The 22,542-nt window shown below is 39.4% G+C and overlaps 2 protein-coding genes across 4 annotated transcripts in view; one reads left to right on the top strand and one right to left on the bottom strand.

Moving 5' to 3' along the window:
• LOC126962727 (60S ribosomal protein L12-like) overlaps positions 1-22,542 on the bottom strand; it is a 990,727-nt gene that overhangs the window by 176,625 nt on the left and 791,560 nt on the right. The window lies entirely within an intron of this gene.
• Positions 1-22,542, top strand: part of NEBL (nebulette) — a 378,265-nt gene that overhangs the window by 186,315 nt on the left and 169,408 nt on the right. For all 3 annotated transcript variants that reach the window (XM_050804047.1, XM_050804046.1, XM_050804048.1), the window contains exon 4: positions 21,312-21,419. In XM_050804047.1, the coding sequence (XP_050660004.1) occupies positions 21,312-21,419 (108 nt within the window). The remainder of the gene's footprint in view (positions 1-21,311; positions 21,420-22,542) is intronic.

Here is a 22,542-nt window from a genome sequence, read left to right as displayed (position 1 = left end):
AAAAGCCAAAGTTGACAAATGGGATCTAATTAAACTAAAGAGCTTCTGCACAGCAAAAGAAACTACCGTCAGAGTGAACAGGCAACCTACAGAATGGGAGAAAATTTTTGCAGTCTACTCATTGGACAAAGGGCTAATATCTAGAACCTGCAAAGAAATCAAACAAATTTACAAGAAAAAAACAATCCCATCAAAAAGTGGGCAAAGGATGTGAACAGACACTTCTCAAAAGAAGACATTTATACAGCCAACAGACACATGAAAAAATGCTCATCATCACTTGCCATCAGAGAAATGCAAATCAAAACCACAATGAGATGCCATCTCACACCAGTTAGAATGGCAATCATTAAAATGTCAGGAAACAACAGGTGCTGGAGAGGATGTGGAGAAATAGGAACACTTTTACACTGTTGGTGGGACTGTAAACTAGTTCAACCATTGTGGAGAACAATGTGGCGATTCCTCAAGGATCTAGAACTAGAAATACCATTTGACCCAGCCATCCCATTACTGTGTATATACCCAAAGGATTATAAATCATGCTGCTATAAAGACACATGCACACGTATGTTTATTGTGGCACTATTCACAATAGCAAATACTTGGAATCAACCCAAATGTCCATCAGTGACAGACTGGATTAAGAAAATGTGGCACATATACACCATGGAATACTATGCAGCCATAAAAAAGGATGAGTTTGTGTCCTTTATAGGGACATGGATGCAGTTGGAAACCATCTTTCATGGCAAACTATTGCAAGAACAGAAAACCAAACACTGCATGTTCTCACTCATAGGTGGGAATTGAACAATGAGATCACTTGGACACAGGAAGGGGAACATCACACAGTGGGGCCTATTGTGGGGAGCGGGGAGGGAGGGATAGCATTAGGAGATATACCTAATGTAAATGACGAGTTAATGGGGGCAGCACACCAAATGGCACATGTATACATATGTAACAAACCTGCACATTGTGCACATGTACTGTAGAACTTAAAGTATAATAATAAAAAAAGAAAAAAAAAAGAAAAGAAAATTCATTTACTGAAGTGTAAAAAAAATTGTTTTAAATATCATTTTAGTGACATAGTGTATTTATTAAATATGATTATCATCAGAAGCTCAAATAGTGATACCCCAGCAAATTCTAGGAAAAGAATTCTTGCTCAAGTTCAACGTTCTACAAATAAAAAGATAGGACACCCTTGCTGAAATTGAGACTCTTTAACATTTGTGTGAGCACTGATACCTGAAGTTAGACTTACATGCAGTAGTTTGGAGAGGGGGAGTCCCATCGGAGGATCTGTCAAAAAATATTTAAACAACATTTGACAATGTTTCCGAATTTTCTGTAACTACACGATGCATTCCTAAACCATATGCAGATGATTTTTGAGTACCCACTGTTCAGGATTTTCTGAACCACTTTTCTGTTGGGGTGGGTAATTGAACTTTGATCACAAACAGCTGTGTTAAGTCTTAGCCTGGCAAATGAAAGGTATGATACAGGAGAAAGGTAATCTGGAAGAGTCTAAAATCCATTGACATATGTTTTAATGCTAACAAAATGTAGATGAGTATATCAGTTAGGAATTCTTTTTGTTGGAAATGCCAGAAATCTCAACTCCAGTTGTCATTAGCATTGTTGGTTCTGGTGCCTGAGGAGTCCAGGGGGGTGAAACTGGCATTAGGGCAAGGCTGCTAAGAGGGGCTCATAGGCTGTTTATTTCCATCTCTCAATTCATGTCTTCTGTGACAACTCCATTTTCAGGCAGGCTTACCTCATGGTTGCAAAGTGGCTGCCAGACCTTCAGCCTACATCCTTGTAGCTGTCAGTCCGGTGGAAGAGAGGCCCCTATCACCCGTGTCACTGGGTCTCTCTGGCCCTGATTGGGTATCGTGTCCGTGGCTGAACAAGTCACTGAAATAGGGAAGTATGATACTCTGATTAGCCAATCCCAAGTCATGTTATCCAGCCTTGGGAGAGATAAGGAGTGCTGAGTTTTCAAAAGCAAGTCAGGTTGCTGTTACCCAAAGAAGGGATGTAGGATGCTGACTGCTCAAGGAATGACAAATGCTGACCACGGTATATATGAAATTTTTGTTTTCCACTTTATAAAGTGATTATTTTATAATTTTGTGTCTTTTTATGAGATGTGATAGAATTCTTCATAATACTAGGAAGGGGGAGAGACAAATAATTTTCCTGTGTTTGTGAAGCCAACATTAGAATGGCGTTTTTTTGTTTTTTCCTTTCTGGCCTGTATCAGTGTTTGAAGCCATTTCGGGTAGACTTTGCCTCCAGCAGGACCTAACCTCAAATCAATATGTCTATATTTTGAACTTTATGTGTTCTCTATCTTCAGGACACATGAAGTTTGACCAGGTACCTATGTTGTAAGACAGTGAATTAACCTGTGTGTTTAAGTGGAATTTTAGTGAGGTGGCTTTGAATAAATAATTCATTGGGGCTGGGCACAGTGGCTCACGCCTATAATCACTGCACTTTGGGAGGCTGAGGTGGTAGGATCACTTGAGGCCAGGAGTTTGATATCTGTCTGGGCAACATAGTGAGGCCCCATCTCTATTTATTAAAAAGGAATAAAAAATGTTGGATGAGACTGAGACTTTGATGAAATGTCTTAAGCACAGTTCTTACCAGCCTTGGAAAAATATTCTTGCCTGTTAGAAGGAAGAAATAATAAACTTAAAATATGCTTTGTTTATAAGATGATTCAAAAAGGATTGATACTTATATAGAAAATCAGTCCCACTTTTGCTAACAAAAGCAGCCAAGAAGAGCTGGGAGCTAGAATAGTGATCAACCTGCTAAGTTTGTACCTGATGCAATTTCTAGAGCTTGGGGAGGGATTGGTAGATGTGGATCTTTGCCATCACACTGGTCTTGAGGTATAGAGGCTCTCTCTGTTCTAGGGGCCCAGGCTGATACTTTACCAAGTATAAGGACACTGGTTACTGGTAGTCACCTCCATGCTACTTGCACTATTTGTACCATGCAAACTATATGTACATGACCTTGACCAACAGATTGTATGTGCACTGCAGGTGTTTGTACATCTGCCTGTTTATTTTTCTTTCTTCTCTACTTTTCTTTCAGTGTCTCTTCTTTCCCAAGCACCTAAACATTTTTTTTCTTTTCCTGGTTCTTTTGTTTCTGAACAAAAAGACGCTTTTTTTTTGTTCTTTTTGTTCCAGAACAAAAACTTTTTTATGTTTCTGAACAAAAAGAAACTTTTCTTTGTGACCACCAGAGCTGGACAAAAGTATGGCTTAGCCCATTCACTGATGACATTTGAGTTTTATAGGCGATACCAACTCCAATACTCTACGCTCCTGTATAGGCTACAAACACACAAATATTTGCTAGCAGGTTAAGCCATTTAAATTGAGTTCTTTGAATACAAGCCCTATGGAATTTCTATAGAAACTCATCTCATGGTGAATTTTATGGTGGTTTTTTTTTCTTTTGAAATGAGACACTTTAAAAGAATATATTCACATCTTAAAATTTTAAATTAAACTGTGACCAGATGTGGTGGTTAACTTCTGTAATCTCAGTGATTTGGGAGGCTGAGGCAGAAGGCTTGGTTGAGGCAAGGAGTTTGACACCAGCCCAGGTCTATACTAAAATTTTATTTAAAAATTAGATGAGCATGGTGACATGTGCTTGTAGTTCCAGCTACTCAGGAGGCTGAGGTAGGAGGATTGCTTGAGCACAAGAGTTAGAGGTTGCAGTGAGCCATGATTGCACCACTGTATTCCAGCCCGGGTGACAGAGTGAGACCCTGTCTCTACTAAACAAACACATAAATGAATAAATAAATAACTGTGTTATATTATGTTTGCTTAAAACATTATGTATGTCTACATCATTATTTACCTTTATTCAGTCAATCAGAATAAAGAGAACCTATGGGATAAGCATTTCACCAATTTTACTCTATACATTGAAAGATCTAAAATAATATGGCATGTTTTCTTGAAGTAATAATGTTAGATCCCTTCTGAGAATTATACGAGCAAAACGTAAATACATGTAAGAAATAAAAATATTATAGACAAGGCTAATGACCACCTGGGCTCTCTCGACCAGCTTTTGCCTCTTCTCTTTCCTACTCTCAAAGGACCATTCCTACCATTTGGCATTTTGTTGTACCTTTTTCCAGGTTTTTCTTTTGTTTGCATTTATATACCTAAATAAGTACTCATAGAAATACAATCTTATATGTGTATTATTATTATTGTAGAGACAAGGTCTTGCTCTGTTGCCCAGGCTGGTCTGGGCAACACACCTTTCCAGACTTTTTATTGATCTATTTTTTTTTTTTTTTTTTTTTTTGAGATAGGGTCTTGCTCTGGCTGCCAGGCTGGAGTTCAGTGGCACAATCACGGCTCACTGCAGCCTCAAACTCTGAGGTACAGGCAATCCACCTCAGCCTCCTGAGTAGCTGGGACCACAGGCATGCACCACCATGCCCGGCTAATTTTTTTTTAAATTTTTAGTAGAGACCAGGTCTTGCTATGTTGCCCAGGCTGGTCTCGAACTCCTGGCCTCAACCAGTCCTTCCACCTTGGCCTCTCAAAGCACTGGAATTACAGATGTGAGCCACTGCACCCAGCCCTTTCTAAACTTTTGATTTCATCAAATATCTCGTCGTTTTTTGGGTTAACTTTTCTTGTTAATTTTACTGAGAAATGTCATAAATAGGGTAGATTTACAAGTGGCCTTGTATATTACTTGAATAAGCTGTCTATTCTTTGGGATATTATTGATCTGTCTTCATTTAGAAAACTAAAAAGATTTGGTGTTCTGATTAGAGTTTCAATCTTAGAGGAGCCCTTCCTGGGACTGGGATGAAAGGTCTCAGACCAGGGAAGTGTTGGGGAAGATGGAATATTTATGGTTGGATAAACTTGAATCGAATTTTGGGTCTGTCTTTTAGCTGGGGTATTGCCTAGCTGACTACATCTATTTTTTATATCTATTTCCTTATTTTCTTCTGCAATATTTCCTGAAGTGTTAGGAGCCTAGAGCATTTAAACAAACAAAAAAGATTTTTAAAAGGATGTATGTTTCATACCACCTTTTTAGATTAATTTTCAATGTGATATATTCCCTTAAAATATTGTATTCTTTTCATGGCACACCCTATTTTCCCGGTTTGTTTCTGAGCAAATCCTAGAGATGAGCAGGGAGATTAGGCTGTATTACAGATAAAACCAGGGCTGTATTAGTATTCCTTGCATTGCAAGACTGAATTAGGAAGTGGCACTTCATAACCTGGCAACGTATTAGGGCAAACTGTGGTTGGCAGACAACTTTCAAAGGTACCATTCTGATGCTTTTGTTACATTCACCTTTCAAGTTTAAATGCTAGTTGGAACAAGCTAACACCACTGATTTCACTTTTTTTTTTTTTTTTTTTTTTCCACCCCAGTGCTGGGCCTTTTGATTGATTCAATCTCTGGCAGAAGGATTTGAGTACCAATTGGATTTGGTGGAATTAGCCTTTCATCTGGCCAGCTCAGCTCCTGTCTGTGGTGCCTCTCCCTTGTCTTGCAAGCCTAGCCTTTCAGCTCTTTGTTTGAGCCGTTATCAATTTCAGTGGATATGGTTTGTTACCTCTATTTGTACTATAACTAGAAATTTGATAAGGCTATGTGCCTGTCAAATGATTTAGATGTCAGGTGCAGATGAAGCAAAGCAATTTTGACAAGTCAAACACTGGTTAAGAAGTGGGGGAACAAAGATGACCTGCCACTAGAAGAAAGCAAAATCCCTTACAGCCTCACTTTCTTTCTCTTTTAACTTTAGGTCAATACTTTAACCTCTTTAATTTGTCCCTTCTTAAGTGAATGTGACATGGTGACTTCCGGCTTCTATCTAAAGGGCAGTGAAATGGAGGTCGGCCTTTGGAGGGTAGATGCTGGCATTTAGGGAGATTTGACTTTGGGTGTTCTGATAAAAACACCTGGACTGGAAACTTTATCTTTGACTGAAACTGAGATTAAGGGCTTAAAAGACAAGGTTTATTAATGCCAGTGTCTGTTCACATATATGTATTCCAGAAAGCCTAGTATTTTTGGGTAGTTATGTTCCTTTGTTTAGGTACAGGTAAGGACCCGAAACACTGTGGTTTTTTTTTTTTTTTTTTTTTTTTTTTTTTTTTTTTTAATTTAGATTCAAGAATACATATGCAGGTTTGTTACATGAGTGTATTTTGTGAGGCTGAGGTTTGGCCTTCTAATGTTGCTGTCCCCTGAGTAGTGAGCGTAGTATCTGACAGGTAGTTTTTCAACCCTTGCCTGCCTCCCTCCCTTCTCCCTTTTGAAGTCCCCAGTGTCTGTTGTTCCTATCTTTGTGTCCGTGTACTCAATGTTTAGCTCCTATTTATAAGTGAGAACATGTGGTATTTGGTTTTCTGTTTCTGCATTAATTGCTTAGGATAATGACTTCTAGCTCCATCCATGTGGCTGCAAAGGGCATGCTCTTATTTTTTATGGCTGCATAGTATTCCATGGTATATATGTAGCACCTTTTCTTTCTTCAGTTCACCATTGATCAACACCTGGATTGATTCCATGTCTTTGCAATTGTGAAAACTGCTGTGATAAACATACAAGTGCAGGTGTCTTTTTGGTGGAACAATTTATGTTCTTTTGGGTATGTACCTAGTATGGAATTGCTGGGTTGAATCGTAATTCTATTTTTTAGTTCTTTGAGAAATCTCCAAACTTTTTTTTTTTTTTTTTTTTTTTTGAGACAGTCTCACTGTGTCGCCCAGGCTGGAATGCAGTGGTGTGATCTTGGCCCACTGCAACTGCTGCCTCCTGGGTTCAAGCGATTCTCCTGCCTCAGCCTCCCAAGTAGCTGGGATTACAGGCACCCACCACCACGCTCAGCTAATTTTTTTTTGCATTTGTAGTAGAGACAGGGTTTCACCATGTTGGCCAGGCTGGTCTTGAACTCCTGAGCTCAAGTGATTTGCCTCCCTTGGCCTCCCAAAGTGCTGGGATTACAGATGTGAGCCACCACGCCCGGCTGAAATCTCCAAACTTTGAAGCACATTTTTGTCATATGTTTTTCACAATACAGGCAGTGACTTGATGAGTATTGCTCATTGGCTTGTCATATTGTTCACTGGATGGGGTCAGTAGAGCCTCTGATTAATTAAGTTTAATTTTCTCAGAGCCCCTTCTTTTTGTTTTTCTTGACTGATTAAATAACACCTCTATCTAAATCTCTTTACAGCCCACATATATGTCTATATGAACACATAGATTTCCTTTGGCCGCTACCTCAGCAGAAAATTCCTCATTTTGCTAGTGCTAGGCTGGGCAGTAGTTACCTCATGAATGGTTAATGTGACCAAGAGATGCTGGAGTTGGAGGCAGGCTTCCAGTCTTTTGCCACCTTGTTTTGTAAAGTTATGTAATGACTGTAGGTATTCAGGCGTAACTCATCTTGACATGGGTTTCATTATACTCTGAAAGAACAATTCAAAGAAATAACAAATTTATATTCAGGGTAGTTTTGTTTGAGTTTATTTAAAGAAACGAAACATACACAACCCCTGTAATAGCTCTTGCTACTGATGTATTGATGGTGCTGACAAAGAGAAAACTCGGACCAGATGGTTTCCAAACAGTGGAACCACCTGGCTCATTGGCAATGCCAACTTATTGCTATTTCTCAAATAGCTGTACTCTCATGAACTATGAAATGTAGGAGTGAGCCATTCATGGGCCCAGGCAGAATGACGTTCCAAAATTAGGATTCTTAAGAGAAGTAGAAACACCTCTCCATGTCATCCTCAAACTGGCCCCCCTTTCCCACTTCTAGTACTTTTAAGATCTTATTTTTAATTCTTTCTCTTTTTTATTATAAATTATAAAATTATATTATATATATTATATAATTATATATTATAAAATCCACTTCTTTATTTCTACATTACAAAGAAAACAATATGATGGGCTCTTGAGGTATTTATTGCAGAGGAAAAAGAAAGGTCCTATGTCATTTTGGGAAACGGACCCAGAAATGAACTTGCTTGGAGCCCGTTAGTGTCTTCAGGCCGAGGGGACCATTTGGAGTCAGCAAGGGACAAATATAATTGTACCTGTGACACCACGAAATTTTATTGAATCATGAAACTTGAAACTTCATAGAAATACAATCAAGATAATAGATTAACCAAAGCACAAACTGATGCAATCGTTTTTCTAATGATAATGTTAACAAAGTTTGGAGTTTTCTTGAATTATTTAGTATCCATTTTTTCCTGTTGAAAATTCACGTTAATTTTTAAAAGTCAAACTATCAAATTAACCTACACACTTTTCTAAGTTGGTGCTTTAAGACTGCAATTATTTTACAGGTCATTTTAAGTAGTTATCTTAGTTATTTACTCATTTGATGAACACCTGCTGAGCATCTAATTGGTAGCGTGTGTAACCATTAAAGATCTGATATTGGCTAATTTATGTAACATGTAAAAACAATTTAAAAATTATTTAAGATCTTGCTTACATTGTTGTTTAAAATCTAGTCTTTTAAAAATAATGATATATTTTTATTTAAATTACATTTCAAGGCTGGGCACAGTGGCTCATGCTTGTAGTTCCAGCACTTTGTGAGGTTGAGGTGGACGGATTCCTTGCCCACCTCAGGAGTTCAAGAAGCAACATGGTAAAACCCCATCTTTACACAAAATACAAAAATTAGCAGGGTGTGGTGGTGCGTGCCTGTGGTCCCAGCTACTCGAAAGGCTGAGATGGGAGGATCGCTTGAGCCCAAGAGGTGGAGGCTACAGTGAGCCAAGACTGCACCACTGTATTCCAGCCTGGGCAACAGAGTGAGACCTTGTCTAAAAGAAAAGAAAAAAAAAGGAAAAAATCTAAGCGATGGTCTTTGAAGTTTATGAAATATTTGAATTTCCATTTTGTAGCATGATAGGGTGGAAAGAGCAAAGACTTTGGGGACAGCAGATCTGGGTTTGAATCCTGACTCTACTATTCACAGATGGCAATGCTAGTCCTGGGTTGTAACCACTAAACCACTAAGCCTCAGTTTCTCGTATTAGTTAGAATGCTTGGTCACAAGTGATAAAAGTACCCAATGCTCATTAACTCAAACAAAATGAGAGTTTTGAGGATATTGGGGTACAAAATCCAAGGGCAGAAGTGTGCCTGCTTGGGCTTCACGAACAGTGGGAGGTCAGGAGTCAAATGCCATCAGACCAGGACTCTTTTTGGCAGATGAACTGCATCTGTTCCTCCACATCTGTGATGGCAAACTTGACTGTTCATAGTTCTAAAGTTTGATGTCTTAGAGTTTTAGTCACCAGAGAGAAAGATTCACTCTAGGCTTTGGGTTCTAATTCCTAAATCAAACATCTTGACTTGAACTGGCTTAGGCCAAATGAGGCCAATCCACGGTGGTTAAAGAAGGAGGCTAAATTAAAAAATCACACCTCTTGAGAAAGTCTACATGAAGAGAAAGAGGCTCAGGACAGTTACTAGGAGGGAGGATTTGGGTAGATCAAATGATAGGTTTCCTATACATTTCTCATATGTAAAAAAATGGTAGACTGAGAGCGATGGCTTATGCCTGTGATCCCAGCACATTGGGAAGCAGATGCAGGAGGACAACTTGAAGCCTGGAATTTGAGACCAGCCTAGGAAATATAGTGCGACCTTGTCTCTACAACATTGAAAGAAAAAATTAGCTGGACATGGTTGCTCATGCCCAAAGTCCTAGCCCTACTCTGGGGACTGAGGTGGGAGGATTGCTTGAGCTTAGGAGATGGAGGCTGCAGTGAGCCACGATCATGCCACTGCACTCCATCCTGGGTGACAGAGCAAAACTCTGTCTCTCTCTCTCTTTAAAAAAAAAAAAAAAAGTAAAATATCTTTTTTACAGAGTGATTTTGAAGATTAATCAGGATAGTCTGTTAAGTGCCTAGAACAATGTCTGATACCTTGTAGGTCTTCAATAAATCATAGCTGCTATTACATAGCAGGGAGGCAACATTCCAGCATTTCTTACAACTGACACTGTAATTAATGTGGAGCTCTTACTGTTAGCTAAGAAGCCATAATTCTTCACGTAACTCTTCAACACTTCTAATATATTTATTTTTAATAGTTTCTTTCTTATGGAAGATGTGAATTAGTGCTCTATTTCTAGTTGTAACATAGATTTTTTTAATAACCTATAAAAATTTCTAGGAGATTTATACTTTAAATGAAATTCTGCATTAAGGAAATAATGTTTTACATGCTTTGATTAAAATGACTTATTGAGATCCATGCTGTCTGTCATCCCTTTGTGTCATTTGTGTACACACTAAGTATAATGCATTTACATTTATTTTTATTTTAATTTTATTTTTTGAGACGGAGTCTCACTCTGTCTCCAGGCTGGAGTGCAGGGTCATGATCGTGGCTCACTGCAGCCTCCGCCTCTTGGGTTCAAGCAATTCTCCTGCCTCAGCCTCCCAAGTAGCTGAGACTACAGGTGTGCACCGCCACGCCCAGCTAATTTTTTTTTTTTTTGTATTTTTAGTAGAGAAAGGGTTTCACCATGTTGGCCAGGATGGTCTTGATTTCCTGACTTCGTGATCTGCCCGCGTTGGCCTCCCAAAGTGCTGGGATTACAGGCATGAGCCACTGCGCCTGGCTTACATTGATTTTTAAATTTGTATTTCTTTTTCTCTTTTGCTGTTTACGGGTTTTTTTTCCTTTTTTCAGTTTTGTAGAGTGGAAGAAGTGTGTTTTGTTATAGAAAAACAGTCGGTATTTGATGAATAATGCCATTGCAGGTATGGGAAGGAGGTTAGGAACAATTTTAATGACATCATCAATCTGCATATCTAGAAACATTGAGGAATAATCTGTCACTTTTATCAGCTATGACAAGACTTTGAGATTTAGGACAGGTTATTTTCACTTTCATGACTGTTTTGTGTTAGTTCACTTTGTTTACATTTGCTTGATTCTTGGTTTATCCTGTTTCTTTTCTTCAAACTAGTTAGGATGTAGCTTTTCTTTTCTGAATGACTCATTTCTTAATTAGTTATTTTCTAACTGGAAATTACTTATTTCCTAATACTTTATAATTCAGGATATGTACACAGGACAATGCATTCCCTGTTGTGATTTCTTGTTCTCTCCTTATTTTAACCTTGTGTGATATCTTCTGGTTCAAAATAATTTCAATAATATTCTATTCTATGTGTGAATTAAGCTATTTATATTTAAAAGTTATAATCATATAAAGATGAGACTGTCTCTAAAGGATTAAGAGAACATGTGTTCAGAAGCAAAATTTATCAATTGTCCAAATTATTAAAATGCTGTTTGTGAAATTCTTAGTGAAAATATGGACTATGTGTATATATTTTAGGCTTCAATTTTCTTTATTAGTGTAGATATAATTTTTCGCCTTGAATTAGTATTTTTGCCAGTGCTACCATTTTGGCAATGGTATTTCCCTGCTAATCCGATCTTTCCTAAAAGAAAATTTAAGCAATTTTTGACTTCAACAGAAAGACCTGAAAACACTTTTATTGAAATGTAGGTTATGTTAAACTTTACTCTGGGTGATTATTTCTGTCTCTTTTGTGGCACTATAGGATCCATTACAGATAATAAATTAATTTTAGGTTATGCAAATCTTTTGACGTCCTATACTAAGAAATATTCAGTTGGTTCCATTTTCACTTCTGCTTATTTACAAAATGTTGTTTATGTCTTACTTGTGTTTGCTTTGATATTTTTCACTTTGGTATTTTTTTCATTGTCAGATGAATTTAAAGATAACATCTGGGGAGATGCTGGGTAGGTGGATGTCAGAGAGACTCCGCCTTCTATCAGCTCTGTGACTTCCACAAACTTCCTTCATCTGTAAAATGGACCTTAACATGCATGCCTGCTAAGATTTAACTGAAGAGGATATATGTACCTTGTAATTGTTGTTGCCTTTATTTATTAATATTCTATTACTTTTTTTTTTAAGACGAGGTCTTGCTCTGTTGCCCAGGCTAGAGTGCAGTGGCATGATCACAACTCACTGCAGCTTTCACCTCACAGGCTCAAGCAATCCTCACACCTCAGCCTCCTGAGTAGCTGGGACCACATGCATGTGCCACCATGTCCAGCTAATTTTTTTGTGGGGGCGGGGCAGAGCCAAAGTCTCGCTATGTTACTCAGGCTGGTCTTGAACTCCTGGGCTCAAGTGATCTTGCCTTGGCCTCCCAAAGTGCTGGGATTACAGATGTGAGCCACTGTGCCCAGCCTATTTATATTCTTTTTTGATCCAAAAAGGAGTGAATGAGCTCCTAAATGCAGATGGCATAGTCCCTGGCCATGGGGTAGGACGTTGAGTTACGATGAGTGAGTGAGTCAACATGTGTGTACAGTAAGGAGTGCTGAGCACTTCTTACAGGTTATCCGCTGGGCTTCCTATCCTTGCTCTGCTCACATAATATATAAAGCACTCAGTAGTATGCTTGGAACACAGGAGCCACTTACTAGATGTCAGGCACTAGTATTATCTCATTTAGTTCTCACAAAAGTGCTCTCAATATTGTACTAAAATTATGCATATTTTGTATATATGAGGAAACTGAAACTCAGAGATACTAAGTAACTTGCCTAAGGTCACACAGCTAATATGGTGGAGCCAGGGCCCAAGACAAGTTTGTATAATTTCTGAGGCTATATTTTTAACCACTAAGCTACACTTGAGTGTCTCAGGAGTAATTTTGAATTATCTTAACTGGTTGAGAAATTGAAATTGCCCCAGATTGCTTTTTGGGGCCAGGCACGGTGGCTCACATCTGGAATCTCAGCACTTTGGGAAACCAAGGTGGACGGATCACTTGAAGTCAGGAGTTTGAGACCAGCCTGACAACACGGCAAAACCCTGTCCCTACTAAAAATTCAAAAATTAGCTCAGCGTGGTGGTGTACGCCTGTAATCCCAGCTACTCAGGAGGCTGAGGCACAAGAATTGCTTGAATCTGGGAGACAGAGGTTGCAGTGAATCAAGATTGCACCACTGCACTCCAACCTGGGCGACAGAGAGAGACTCTGTCTCAAAAAAAAAAAAAAAAAAAGAAAAGAAAAAAGTGCTTTTTGATGTATTTAGTGTTTTTGTTTAGAATAAAAAAATATATTTCATTGTTTTTTTTAAGTAAAAGAACCCAAAATCTGGTAAAGTTGGATTGTGAATATACATGGAAAAGTGACAAAATAGTGACTATCACTAAGAGCCTCTGGGAATGCAGTGGAAGTTTAATTGAAAGCTTAGAAATCTATGGACATGGTTTTTAATGCTTTTTAATTATGTTTAAAAAGGTAATTATAATTTTAATTTTATTTAATTAACCATAGATTTACAAATTATGAGATTAATTTATAAAAAAAACAAATTTACTTTTGAGCTCATTTCTTTGACTTAACATTGCTAAAATTAACTTCACCTTAAAAAAAAACTCTTAATCAGATTTTCCTTTGTAGTGTTTAATTCCCATCTAACATTGTGAGATTAACCAATTTTCTGCATTTTAGACCTTAAACATACAAAACTAGATAGTAATCAATCATGAAATGGTTGTTAAGCTTTTAATCTATGCTTAGCACCAAGCAAATGCAGTGAGAGAGAAAGAAACATGTGGTCCACATTTTCTAGTACCTTAAAATCTGTGGAAAGATACAAGATGATGAATTATACAAGAACTATACATAATTGAGCACTAAATTTTGCAGATCAAATTAAGAATTTTGCATGTAGTTTTAAAATACTGCGACCCTCACCATCTCCCTTTAAAGAAATGTGGAGTATCTATCATGTCATGAAAGGTAATGAAATTGGTCATGGATTTCATTTGTATCAGAAATGTATGAAATAAAGAGCAGAATAACGTGAATCAGTAATACATGTGCCTGAGATTTTAGGCTTCTGTTAAACATATTCTGACAAGCTGCATTAAAGCAAATACTGTTTTCCTTCTATATATACTTCCGTCCCTGCATAGTTCTCACTGCTCTTGTCTATTGTGATACATGCGATGCATCCCCTTGAACTATGATTCTTCCCTCCTCCATATTTGTGTATTTATTTCATTATTTTAGAGATGGGGTCTTGCTCTGTTGCCCAGGCTTGAGTGTAGTGGTGTGAACATAGCTCACTGCAGCCTTGAACTCCTGGGCTGAGGCATTCCTCCTGTCTCAGCTTCCTCACTAGCTGGGACTACAGGTATGCACAACTATGCCTGGCTGATTTTAATTTTAATTTTTTTTTTTTTAAGAGATGGGGGCTTGCTGTGTTGCCTAGTTTAGTCTCAAACTCCATGCCTCAAGCAATCCTCCTGCCTCAGCCTCCCAAAGTCCTGCAATTGCAGGCATGAGCCACTGTGCCTGGCCCTCATCCATATTTGGAATCCCTTTAATGCCACCCTTTTACACTCTCTCAGTGCAATTTTTCCTACCTTTTTGCTTCAAGTCTGCGTTTGCTGATATAATTAAACAGCCTCACTAAGATGAAGAAACTCAGAGTGGCTGATTTAACTTTCTGCAAATGGTAGATACCCATTGACTAGCTCACCTGCCATTTGTGAAAAACCCAAGTCTTTGGCTGACTGAAAATATCAACTGAATTCCTGCTTATAATATTCATTTTCTCTTTTCCCACTCATGTTTTTTGTTTAACCTCTGGGTTCCTCTGTTTCTGCATCAGGACTTTTAAAACTTTGTCCCTGCTTTCTTTGAAAATATTTTTGTCGTGAGATAGTTGATCAACACAAAAGATTATACATAATGTGTACATGCAGGTTTGATAGGGCGATAATAAAAAGATAACATGTGAATTCACCATCCAATGTAAGAACTAGAACATCACCAGTAACAGGGAAGCTCCCTGTACATTTTTCCACGAGCAGATCTTGTCACCACTCCCCTGAATGTCGTGTTATCAAGCCCCCTCCCACCATACATTCACCAGTATGCCCTTTTTTTTTTTTTTGAGATGGAGTCTCCCTCTGTCACCCAGGGTGAAGTACAGTGGTGTGATATCAGCTCACTGCAACCTCCACCTCCCAGGTTCAAGTGATTCTCCTGCCTCAGCCTCCTGAGTAGCTGGGATTACAGGTGCGCACCGTCATACCTGCCTAATTTTTGTATTTTTAGTAGAGCTAGGGTTTGGCGGTGTTGGCCAGGCTGGTCTCAAACTCCTGACCTCAAGTGATCCACCTGCCCCAGCCTCCCAAAGTGCTGGGATTACAGGCGTGAGCCACCTTGCCTCCATTTTTTTTTTTTTTTTTTTTTTTTTTTTGAGACGGAGTCTCGCTCTGTCGCCCAGGCTGGAGTGCAGTGGCACGATCTCCGCTCACTGCAAGCTCCGCCTCCCAGGTTCACGCCATTCTCCTGCCTCAGCCTCCCTAGAAGCTGGAACTACAGGTGCCCACCACCACGCCCGGCTAATTTTTTTTGTATTTTTAGTAGAGACGGGATGTTCTCCAGGATGGTCTTGCTGTGTCTGCATTTCTTGCTTTTTCTTCCCCTCAACATAATGTTTCTGAGAGTCATCCACATGGATCCATGATTCATTTATTTTAACTCTTAGATAATATTACATGGGATTTTTTCATTCTCCTGTGGATGGAGATTTAGGTTGTTTCCTTTTTTTTCTCTTTGAAAATAGAAACAATGTTATTAAGAACATGTCGGTCCAGGTCTCCAGATGCTCTCTCTTTGGCGAGAAGCATGATCTGGTGTAGAGCTGGTGAGCTCTAGGATGTGCCCATCCTTGACTTCATTGCCAAGTGTTATTTAATCTCCTTTTAGTTTGTCATTCAGCAATTTAACAGTCTCTGGTCCCCGTTGGCTTCCTTCATCTGCGTGGCTTTCTGCCTAACAGTGGCCTTTCTCTTTAGTGAATTCCATTGTCTCCATTTACTGATGTTTTGTAATAGTAATAATTGCGCTGTTTGCACTTCTCAGTGTTAGTAAATAATTCCATTTGCCACTCTGCCCGTTATTTTGTTTTTTCAAAAGTCTTCCTTTTTTAGTCACTGTGAGGCTTTTCCTTAAGCTGGACCAGAACTGCTCTGGTGTCCAGGCTGTCACCCTGTATGAACTTGGGAGGGCTACTTGCTGATGACTTCAAACACAAACTATCACTAAGGGTGCACACTGTGGCAGAAATGTACATACTTCAGCAGCAAAGGCCATTTTTAAAATTTAGTGAAAATAATGAAACAATATTTGCTGAAGGGTCATATCCTTGCTTGGTATTTTCACATGTTATTTATTTTAACCTTGCAAACATTCATTTAATATGTAGCATATTGCATATTTTCTTGTTTTCTTTCTTTTCTTTCTTTCTTTTTTTTTTTTGAGACAGAGTCTCACTCTGTTGCCCAGACTGGAGTTCTGTGGCACAATCTCAGCTCACTGCAAGCTCCACCTCCTGGGTTCACGCCATTCTCCTGTCTCAGCCTCCTGAGTAGCTGGGACTACAGGTGCCTGTCACCATGCCCAGCTAATTTTTTGTATTTTTAGTAGAGACAGGTTTTACTGCGTTAGCCAGGATGGTCTCGATCTCCTCATCTCGTGATCTGCCCGCCTCAGCCTCCCAAAGTGCTGGGATTACAGGCGTGAGCCCCCGCGCCCAGCCTCTTGTTTTCTTTTCTAACTGAGGATCGGGAGTGTTAGACAAATAGAGCAAATTAAGATCACAGAAAAGAATCAGGGTTTACATTCAGGTTTCTTGATTCTTGCTTTAGCGTTCTAATCTATGCTGCAGGAAGTTATATATGTACACATGCATATCATGTTTCTGAGCATATATGCAACATATACACACAGACATGTAGAATGTCAAGACATACATAGGATGTCCATGATATATAGTATTCAATATGGGAAATAAGACATTTTTAAGTTACTTCTGAAGGCAAATATGGCAAAGCAAGTTGCCTATTGAGTGAATTTCTCACATTTGACTTTGAGTGCATTTTCGAAGTGCCTTTCTTCAGTCTTGAAGGGCTAAGACTGTAGGGAGATAAGACTGTGTTACTTCCCAGTTATGGCACATTCTCTTTCTAAGCTCAGGTTGGTAACTTAATTCTGTCCTCTCTCCTCTTTGTCCTTCCTGCTCCGTTCTGACAAGAGTGTGTAGCATGCCTGGTGGGGTCTTTCAGGGACGCCAGGGCCCTGAGGCTGGGCCCAAGAACTTTTGCTTTCTTTTGTGGTCCTGGGACAGTTCTCTGACAGTGGCTGACTGGGGTAGGGGACCGACATTGCCTACCCCTACCTGGGCTTCTCGCCTCTGTCCTGCGTACTTGCAAGGAGTTTGCAGGACAGCAGCTAGAAAAAGCCTTTTAAAACGTAAGTCAGGGCATGCGCTGTCCACATACAAACCTCCACGGGCCCCATGCCTCACAGGGAAGAAAAGCCAACATCCTCAGGGCCTGCAAAGCCCCGTGTGACCACTCCCTGCGTCCTCTTCCTCTTCCCTCCCGCTAAGACACAGGCACAGTGGCCTTCCTTGACCTTTCTAAAGGGCTTTAGGACTTTGCTCCGTCTGTTCCCTCTGCCTGCGTAGGTCTCCCGGAAGAAGTCTGTGTGGCTTTCTTCCTCCCGCTTTGAGGCCTTACTGAAATGCCACCTTCTTACTGGGGACTTCCCTGACCACCCTGTCTAGAAGGGCAGACTGCCTGGTACTTCACATTCCCTTGTCTCGCTATTTTTCTCTCTTAGCACTTCCCACTAACATACCATTTATGACCTACATAGATATTGTGTCTTTTTCATTTCTTGCATTGTAATTATCATAAGCCCCACAAGGGCAGGGACCATTGACTTCTCTTTGTCGCATCGTTTCTATACCTGGAACAACTCTTGGCATATAGTAGGTGCTCAGTAAAGATTTGCTGAATGAGCAAAGGATTGTCCATGAAAGCAATGCTCTTTCCTTGACAGAATCTGCTGTTTATCTAAACTATTACATCTTGTAACACTCATAAGAAAGATCAGGGCATAGAAGGCAATGAGGAGAAATTTACATATTTGTTTTACTGGGAGCCTTGTCATATGTGTATACAACACATGGACACAGGCGCTGGTTATGTTCATCAGAATTCTTTTGATTGTAAAAGTGAGAGATTGATTAGCTCACATAACTGGCAAACCTGGTGTTTCTGGCTTTTGGAAGAGTTAAATTCAGGTGCTCAAATGGTGATATCAGGACTCTATCTCAATCACTCTTTTGCTTGCCTCTGTGTTGACTTCATTATTATTGGACAGTGGCCACATGGTAGTCTGCAACTCCACTTTTACAGCCAATTAAACTAGCCAGACCATAGCAACAGAGCACCCTTGATATGGTTTGGATGTTTGTCCCCCTCAAATCTCATGTTGAAATGTGAGCCCGGGCATTGAAGGTATGGAGTAGTGGGAGGTGTTTGGGTCATGGGGGTGGATCACTCATGAATGGTTTGGTGCCCTCCCCACAACAGTGAGTTCATGTGAGAGCTGGTTGTTTAAAGAGCCTGGCACATTCCCCTGCCCTTGCTCCCTCTCTCGCCGTGTGACACACTGGCTCCCCTTCATCTTCCATCATGATAGAAGCTTCTTGAGGCTCTGATCAGAAGCAGATGCTTACACCATACTTCCTGTACAGCCTGCAGAACCACAAGCCAAATAAACCTCTTTTCTTTGTAAATTACTCAGTCTCAGGTATTCCTTTATAGCATCACAAATAAATGACACAACCCCTTTCCCAAGAGTTCCTGCCAGAGTCCCAGAGCTGAGGCTCCTGGATGCTTGCTAGATTATGTGGCCCTCCCGAGATCAATTGCAGGGTCTGTGGATCTGGTGTCCTCTTTGGCTGGATGAGGTCACGTGAGGGCAAAGGGGCCACATGAGATTGGAGAGAGGCATCCTGCTATTTCTCTCCATCTTCTGTTCTCTTTTTATATCCACTTGCCTCCCAGAATCAGACTACACATGACTGACAAACCATCTAATACAACATTTAAAATTAGACCTAAGTAGATAGGATGAAAGTGGGCGGGAGTGTGGAAGAGAGAGCTGACGAGTGGCTTGGAGTTTCCCTATGTGTAGTAAAGAAATACTGGTGGGCTGGTGCTTGAACTGGTGCTGAGAGGGTAAGAGGCTTGGCTGGGTTTCACACCATTCAAAAGAAATAGGAATCCTGCAACAGTCTGCAGGCCTTTTATAGAGGTGATTGTATACTTCTCAAAGCTAGTCACCCAACCAGGCAAGCCAAAGGCAGATGATTCTTTTGTGTCTTGTGAATGTAGAAAGGATCGTTGAACTGTAATCGGCTCAAAACCTGTGATCCTAGGCTGGGTGTGGTAGTGGCTGATGTCTGTAATCCCAGCACTTTGGGAGGCTGAGGTAGGAGGATCACTTGAGGCCAGGAGTTCAAGACCATCCTAGGCAGCATAGCGAGAACCTATCACTACCAAAACAAAAATAAAACCAAAACCAAAAATACCTATGATTCTAGAATTTATTGGTTTTTCTTTTCACCTCTGTCTTTGGAAATTGCTATTAAAAAATACAACCCAATAACAAAAATAATATGTGGTTGTGCTTTCTCTGAGACTGGTGTTAGGAACTTGTCTCACAGGCATTTCTTCCTATATCTTCATGCCTGTTGCTATTCCAACCTTGTCGTCCTTTTAACTTTGATTATTTTACTACTCTGAGCTCTGGTGCTTACTACCAGCAAAGTTAAATAGCTTGCCTGCTTAGTTAGGCATAAAACACAGAGAATGTGCCAGCATGTGGATCTTTACCCATGCTGGGAGATGGAGGGTGAGAAGGCTAATCTCTCAGCATTTTATGTGGAAGAAAAATATTGCAGTTTATTTGACCTTTTACTTATGGGAATAAAGTAAGGGGTTTAGTGCTTTTACAAATCAAAAGTACAGAGAGAAGAATTAGGTATTCTTAAGCTAAAAGTGATGAGAGTATCTAGATTTCCCTGTGTGTGTGTGTGTGTGTGTGTGTGTGTGTGTGTGTTCGTCTTTCAAGCTTGTCTGGTAAAAGAAATCTTGCAGTATCCTTGAGGATAATAATGCTTAATAGAATTGGGTATTTAAATACAGACATGACTCAACAGAAACAGCCATTCCATGTTCAACGAAGTGAACTTTTCCACCTTCTGCAGAAGACTGCACTAACAGAATCATATTGAATAGGCAACCCTAAATTAACTTAATTAATTTTAATCATCAATTTAAGTGTTAATTGGAAGCTTGTAAGTTTGAATGTAAAATGGGGATTCTACGGGTTATCAAAATATGTTTCCATATTTCTTGATATTTAGGCTTAAAAAAAAGAACAGTCAAAGTGATGTAACCATCTCAGTCGTTAACAAGCCGAATCTTTAACTGGTGTGACAGTTATTGTCATTATGCTAATAACAGGAGATGGGGTTCTGTAAGATGAAGCATTAGCTGTTCCAGTCCCCCGAGGAAATAGTAAAATTCAGCTCCATTGGGTTGTAATTAGAAAAGAAATATATTTAAATACGGAAAAAAATCTTCGCTACTTCAGCACACAGTATGCCAAGGGCATGTGTGAGCAGCTTTTTAATCTCTAGGTGTGGCCTATTTTATAAATATTTTCATAAGCATTTATATACTTGCCATTTGGCAATACAGCATTGTGTAATCGTATCCATATGTTTGCCTTCTGAAGTTGAATAAAAACTTCTTGGACAGGGCTAGCTGTCAGTTCTTCATCTTCCTCCTCCATAGGGCAGTTTAGGCTCAAAATGAGGCTTTATCACTGGCAGGCGGGCCCGGGAGGAGAAGAAGATCCAGCTTTCTTTTTCCACATTTTCTTTCCTTTCACAGTGGTGATGGTATTAATGACGATAATCATCATAGCTATTATGGAGTACTTACTTGTTTCTGTCAGCCAGATTCATGCATCAAGTAGTCCGATCCCATCCCTACCACCTGTTAAATAGCCATTGTTGTTATTGCCGCTGTACAGATGACACCACTGAGCCACAGAGTGGTTAAAGAACTTGCTTAAAGTCACACAAATAGTAAGTGGAGTTTCTGGGACACAAACCAGGTAGCCTGGCTGTTTCCTGATGGCTCTTAACTGCACCTCCGGCCGAGACCTGTGTTTTTAGCCATTGTTTCCAATTCCAGCAGCTTCGTTGGCCGGTCCTATCCTGAGTGGGATTTGTGATCCCTCTGTTCACTTTTCTTTCCCCTCTTCTTGTTAGGTCAAGTACAAAAGAGATTTTGAAGAAAGCAAAGGGAGAGGCTTCAGCATCGTCACGGACACTCCTGAGCTACAGAGACTGAAGAGGACTCAGGAACAAATCAGTAACGTAGGTGCCTGTTTATTCAATAGCATGATGGCTCTGACATGCATTTCTGGATGAGAAAGGGAGGCTGGGTGACTTGGAAGCGTTTGTGTTGCTGCGGGGTGTAAGCAGTACTCAGTGCACGCATAGACTATGCCAATTTCATCTGGTAAACCCTGCCCTCTGGTTCCATCACAGTTATCTAGGGCTCAGTGCTTAGTTACCTAATAGAAGATCTCCTTATTCCGTTTTGAATGGTTCTCAGCTTTCAAATTTTTCCAAAGTAGACCTTTTATAATTAAAATAAGAAACTTGAAAGTTAAGTTTTGACTGTGGGTAAGCATATAAAATATACACATAAGGTCAGGAGTCTTAAAAAAATCTCCTATTTGCTGACTATGTGTCTATAAGATTTCATACTTTTGAATTAGATATTTGTTGAAATCAGGTATTACATCTTACTTTTGAAATAAACATTTATATATGTAGTTGCTTTGGACTTGAAGCTGTGCCTTGTTTATTAATATAGTTTCCTCGAAAGAGAAACTGGAGACTAACAGAGTTCAAACATATTAGGGAGGTATTAATTCAGTACTTCTTAAAGGTGGACAAACAGCTCTTTTTAGTTTTTGTAATTCACACCTGTGATTATATTTCTTCCAAAATATTACATGAAGTGTGTCAGGATTTATTTTTTCACAAAAGTTAATTCAATGTTAGATATCCAAGAGGAAATATGAATGAAAATTAACAAATGTGTGGGTGACATAAAAGTATGAGCAAACAGGCAACACTCATACCATTTTTCATGAGAACTGTATTTTGTGCATCACTTATAAAGTCACCAAAATTTGTATATCTACGTGTTATAACTGATGTAGCCCTAATTTCCAGGACATGTTTAATTAGCAGATGGTTTTAAACTCACTGATATTTGGTCATCATCATAAGATGTATGTATACATGTATGTATGTGTGTGTATATGTATGTGTATATATTATATATGTGTTTGTATAAATTATATGTGTGTATATATACACACACATATAAATACACACCTACATATACAATTTGCAGATAGAATTACATATAATTTGAGAAAAAAACTTTTTATATGTCTGAAGTTCAAAAACAGAATTATTTCAT

The sequence above is a fragment of the Macaca thibetana genome, chromosome 9 (genome assembly GCF_024542745.1).
Source record: "Macaca thibetana thibetana isolate TM-01 chromosome 9, ASM2454274v1, whole genome shotgun sequence".
NCBI lineage: Eukaryota > Metazoa > Chordata > Mammalia > Primates > Cercopithecidae > Macaca > Macaca thibetana.
This window is presented reverse-complemented; position numbering and strand designations above follow the sequence as displayed.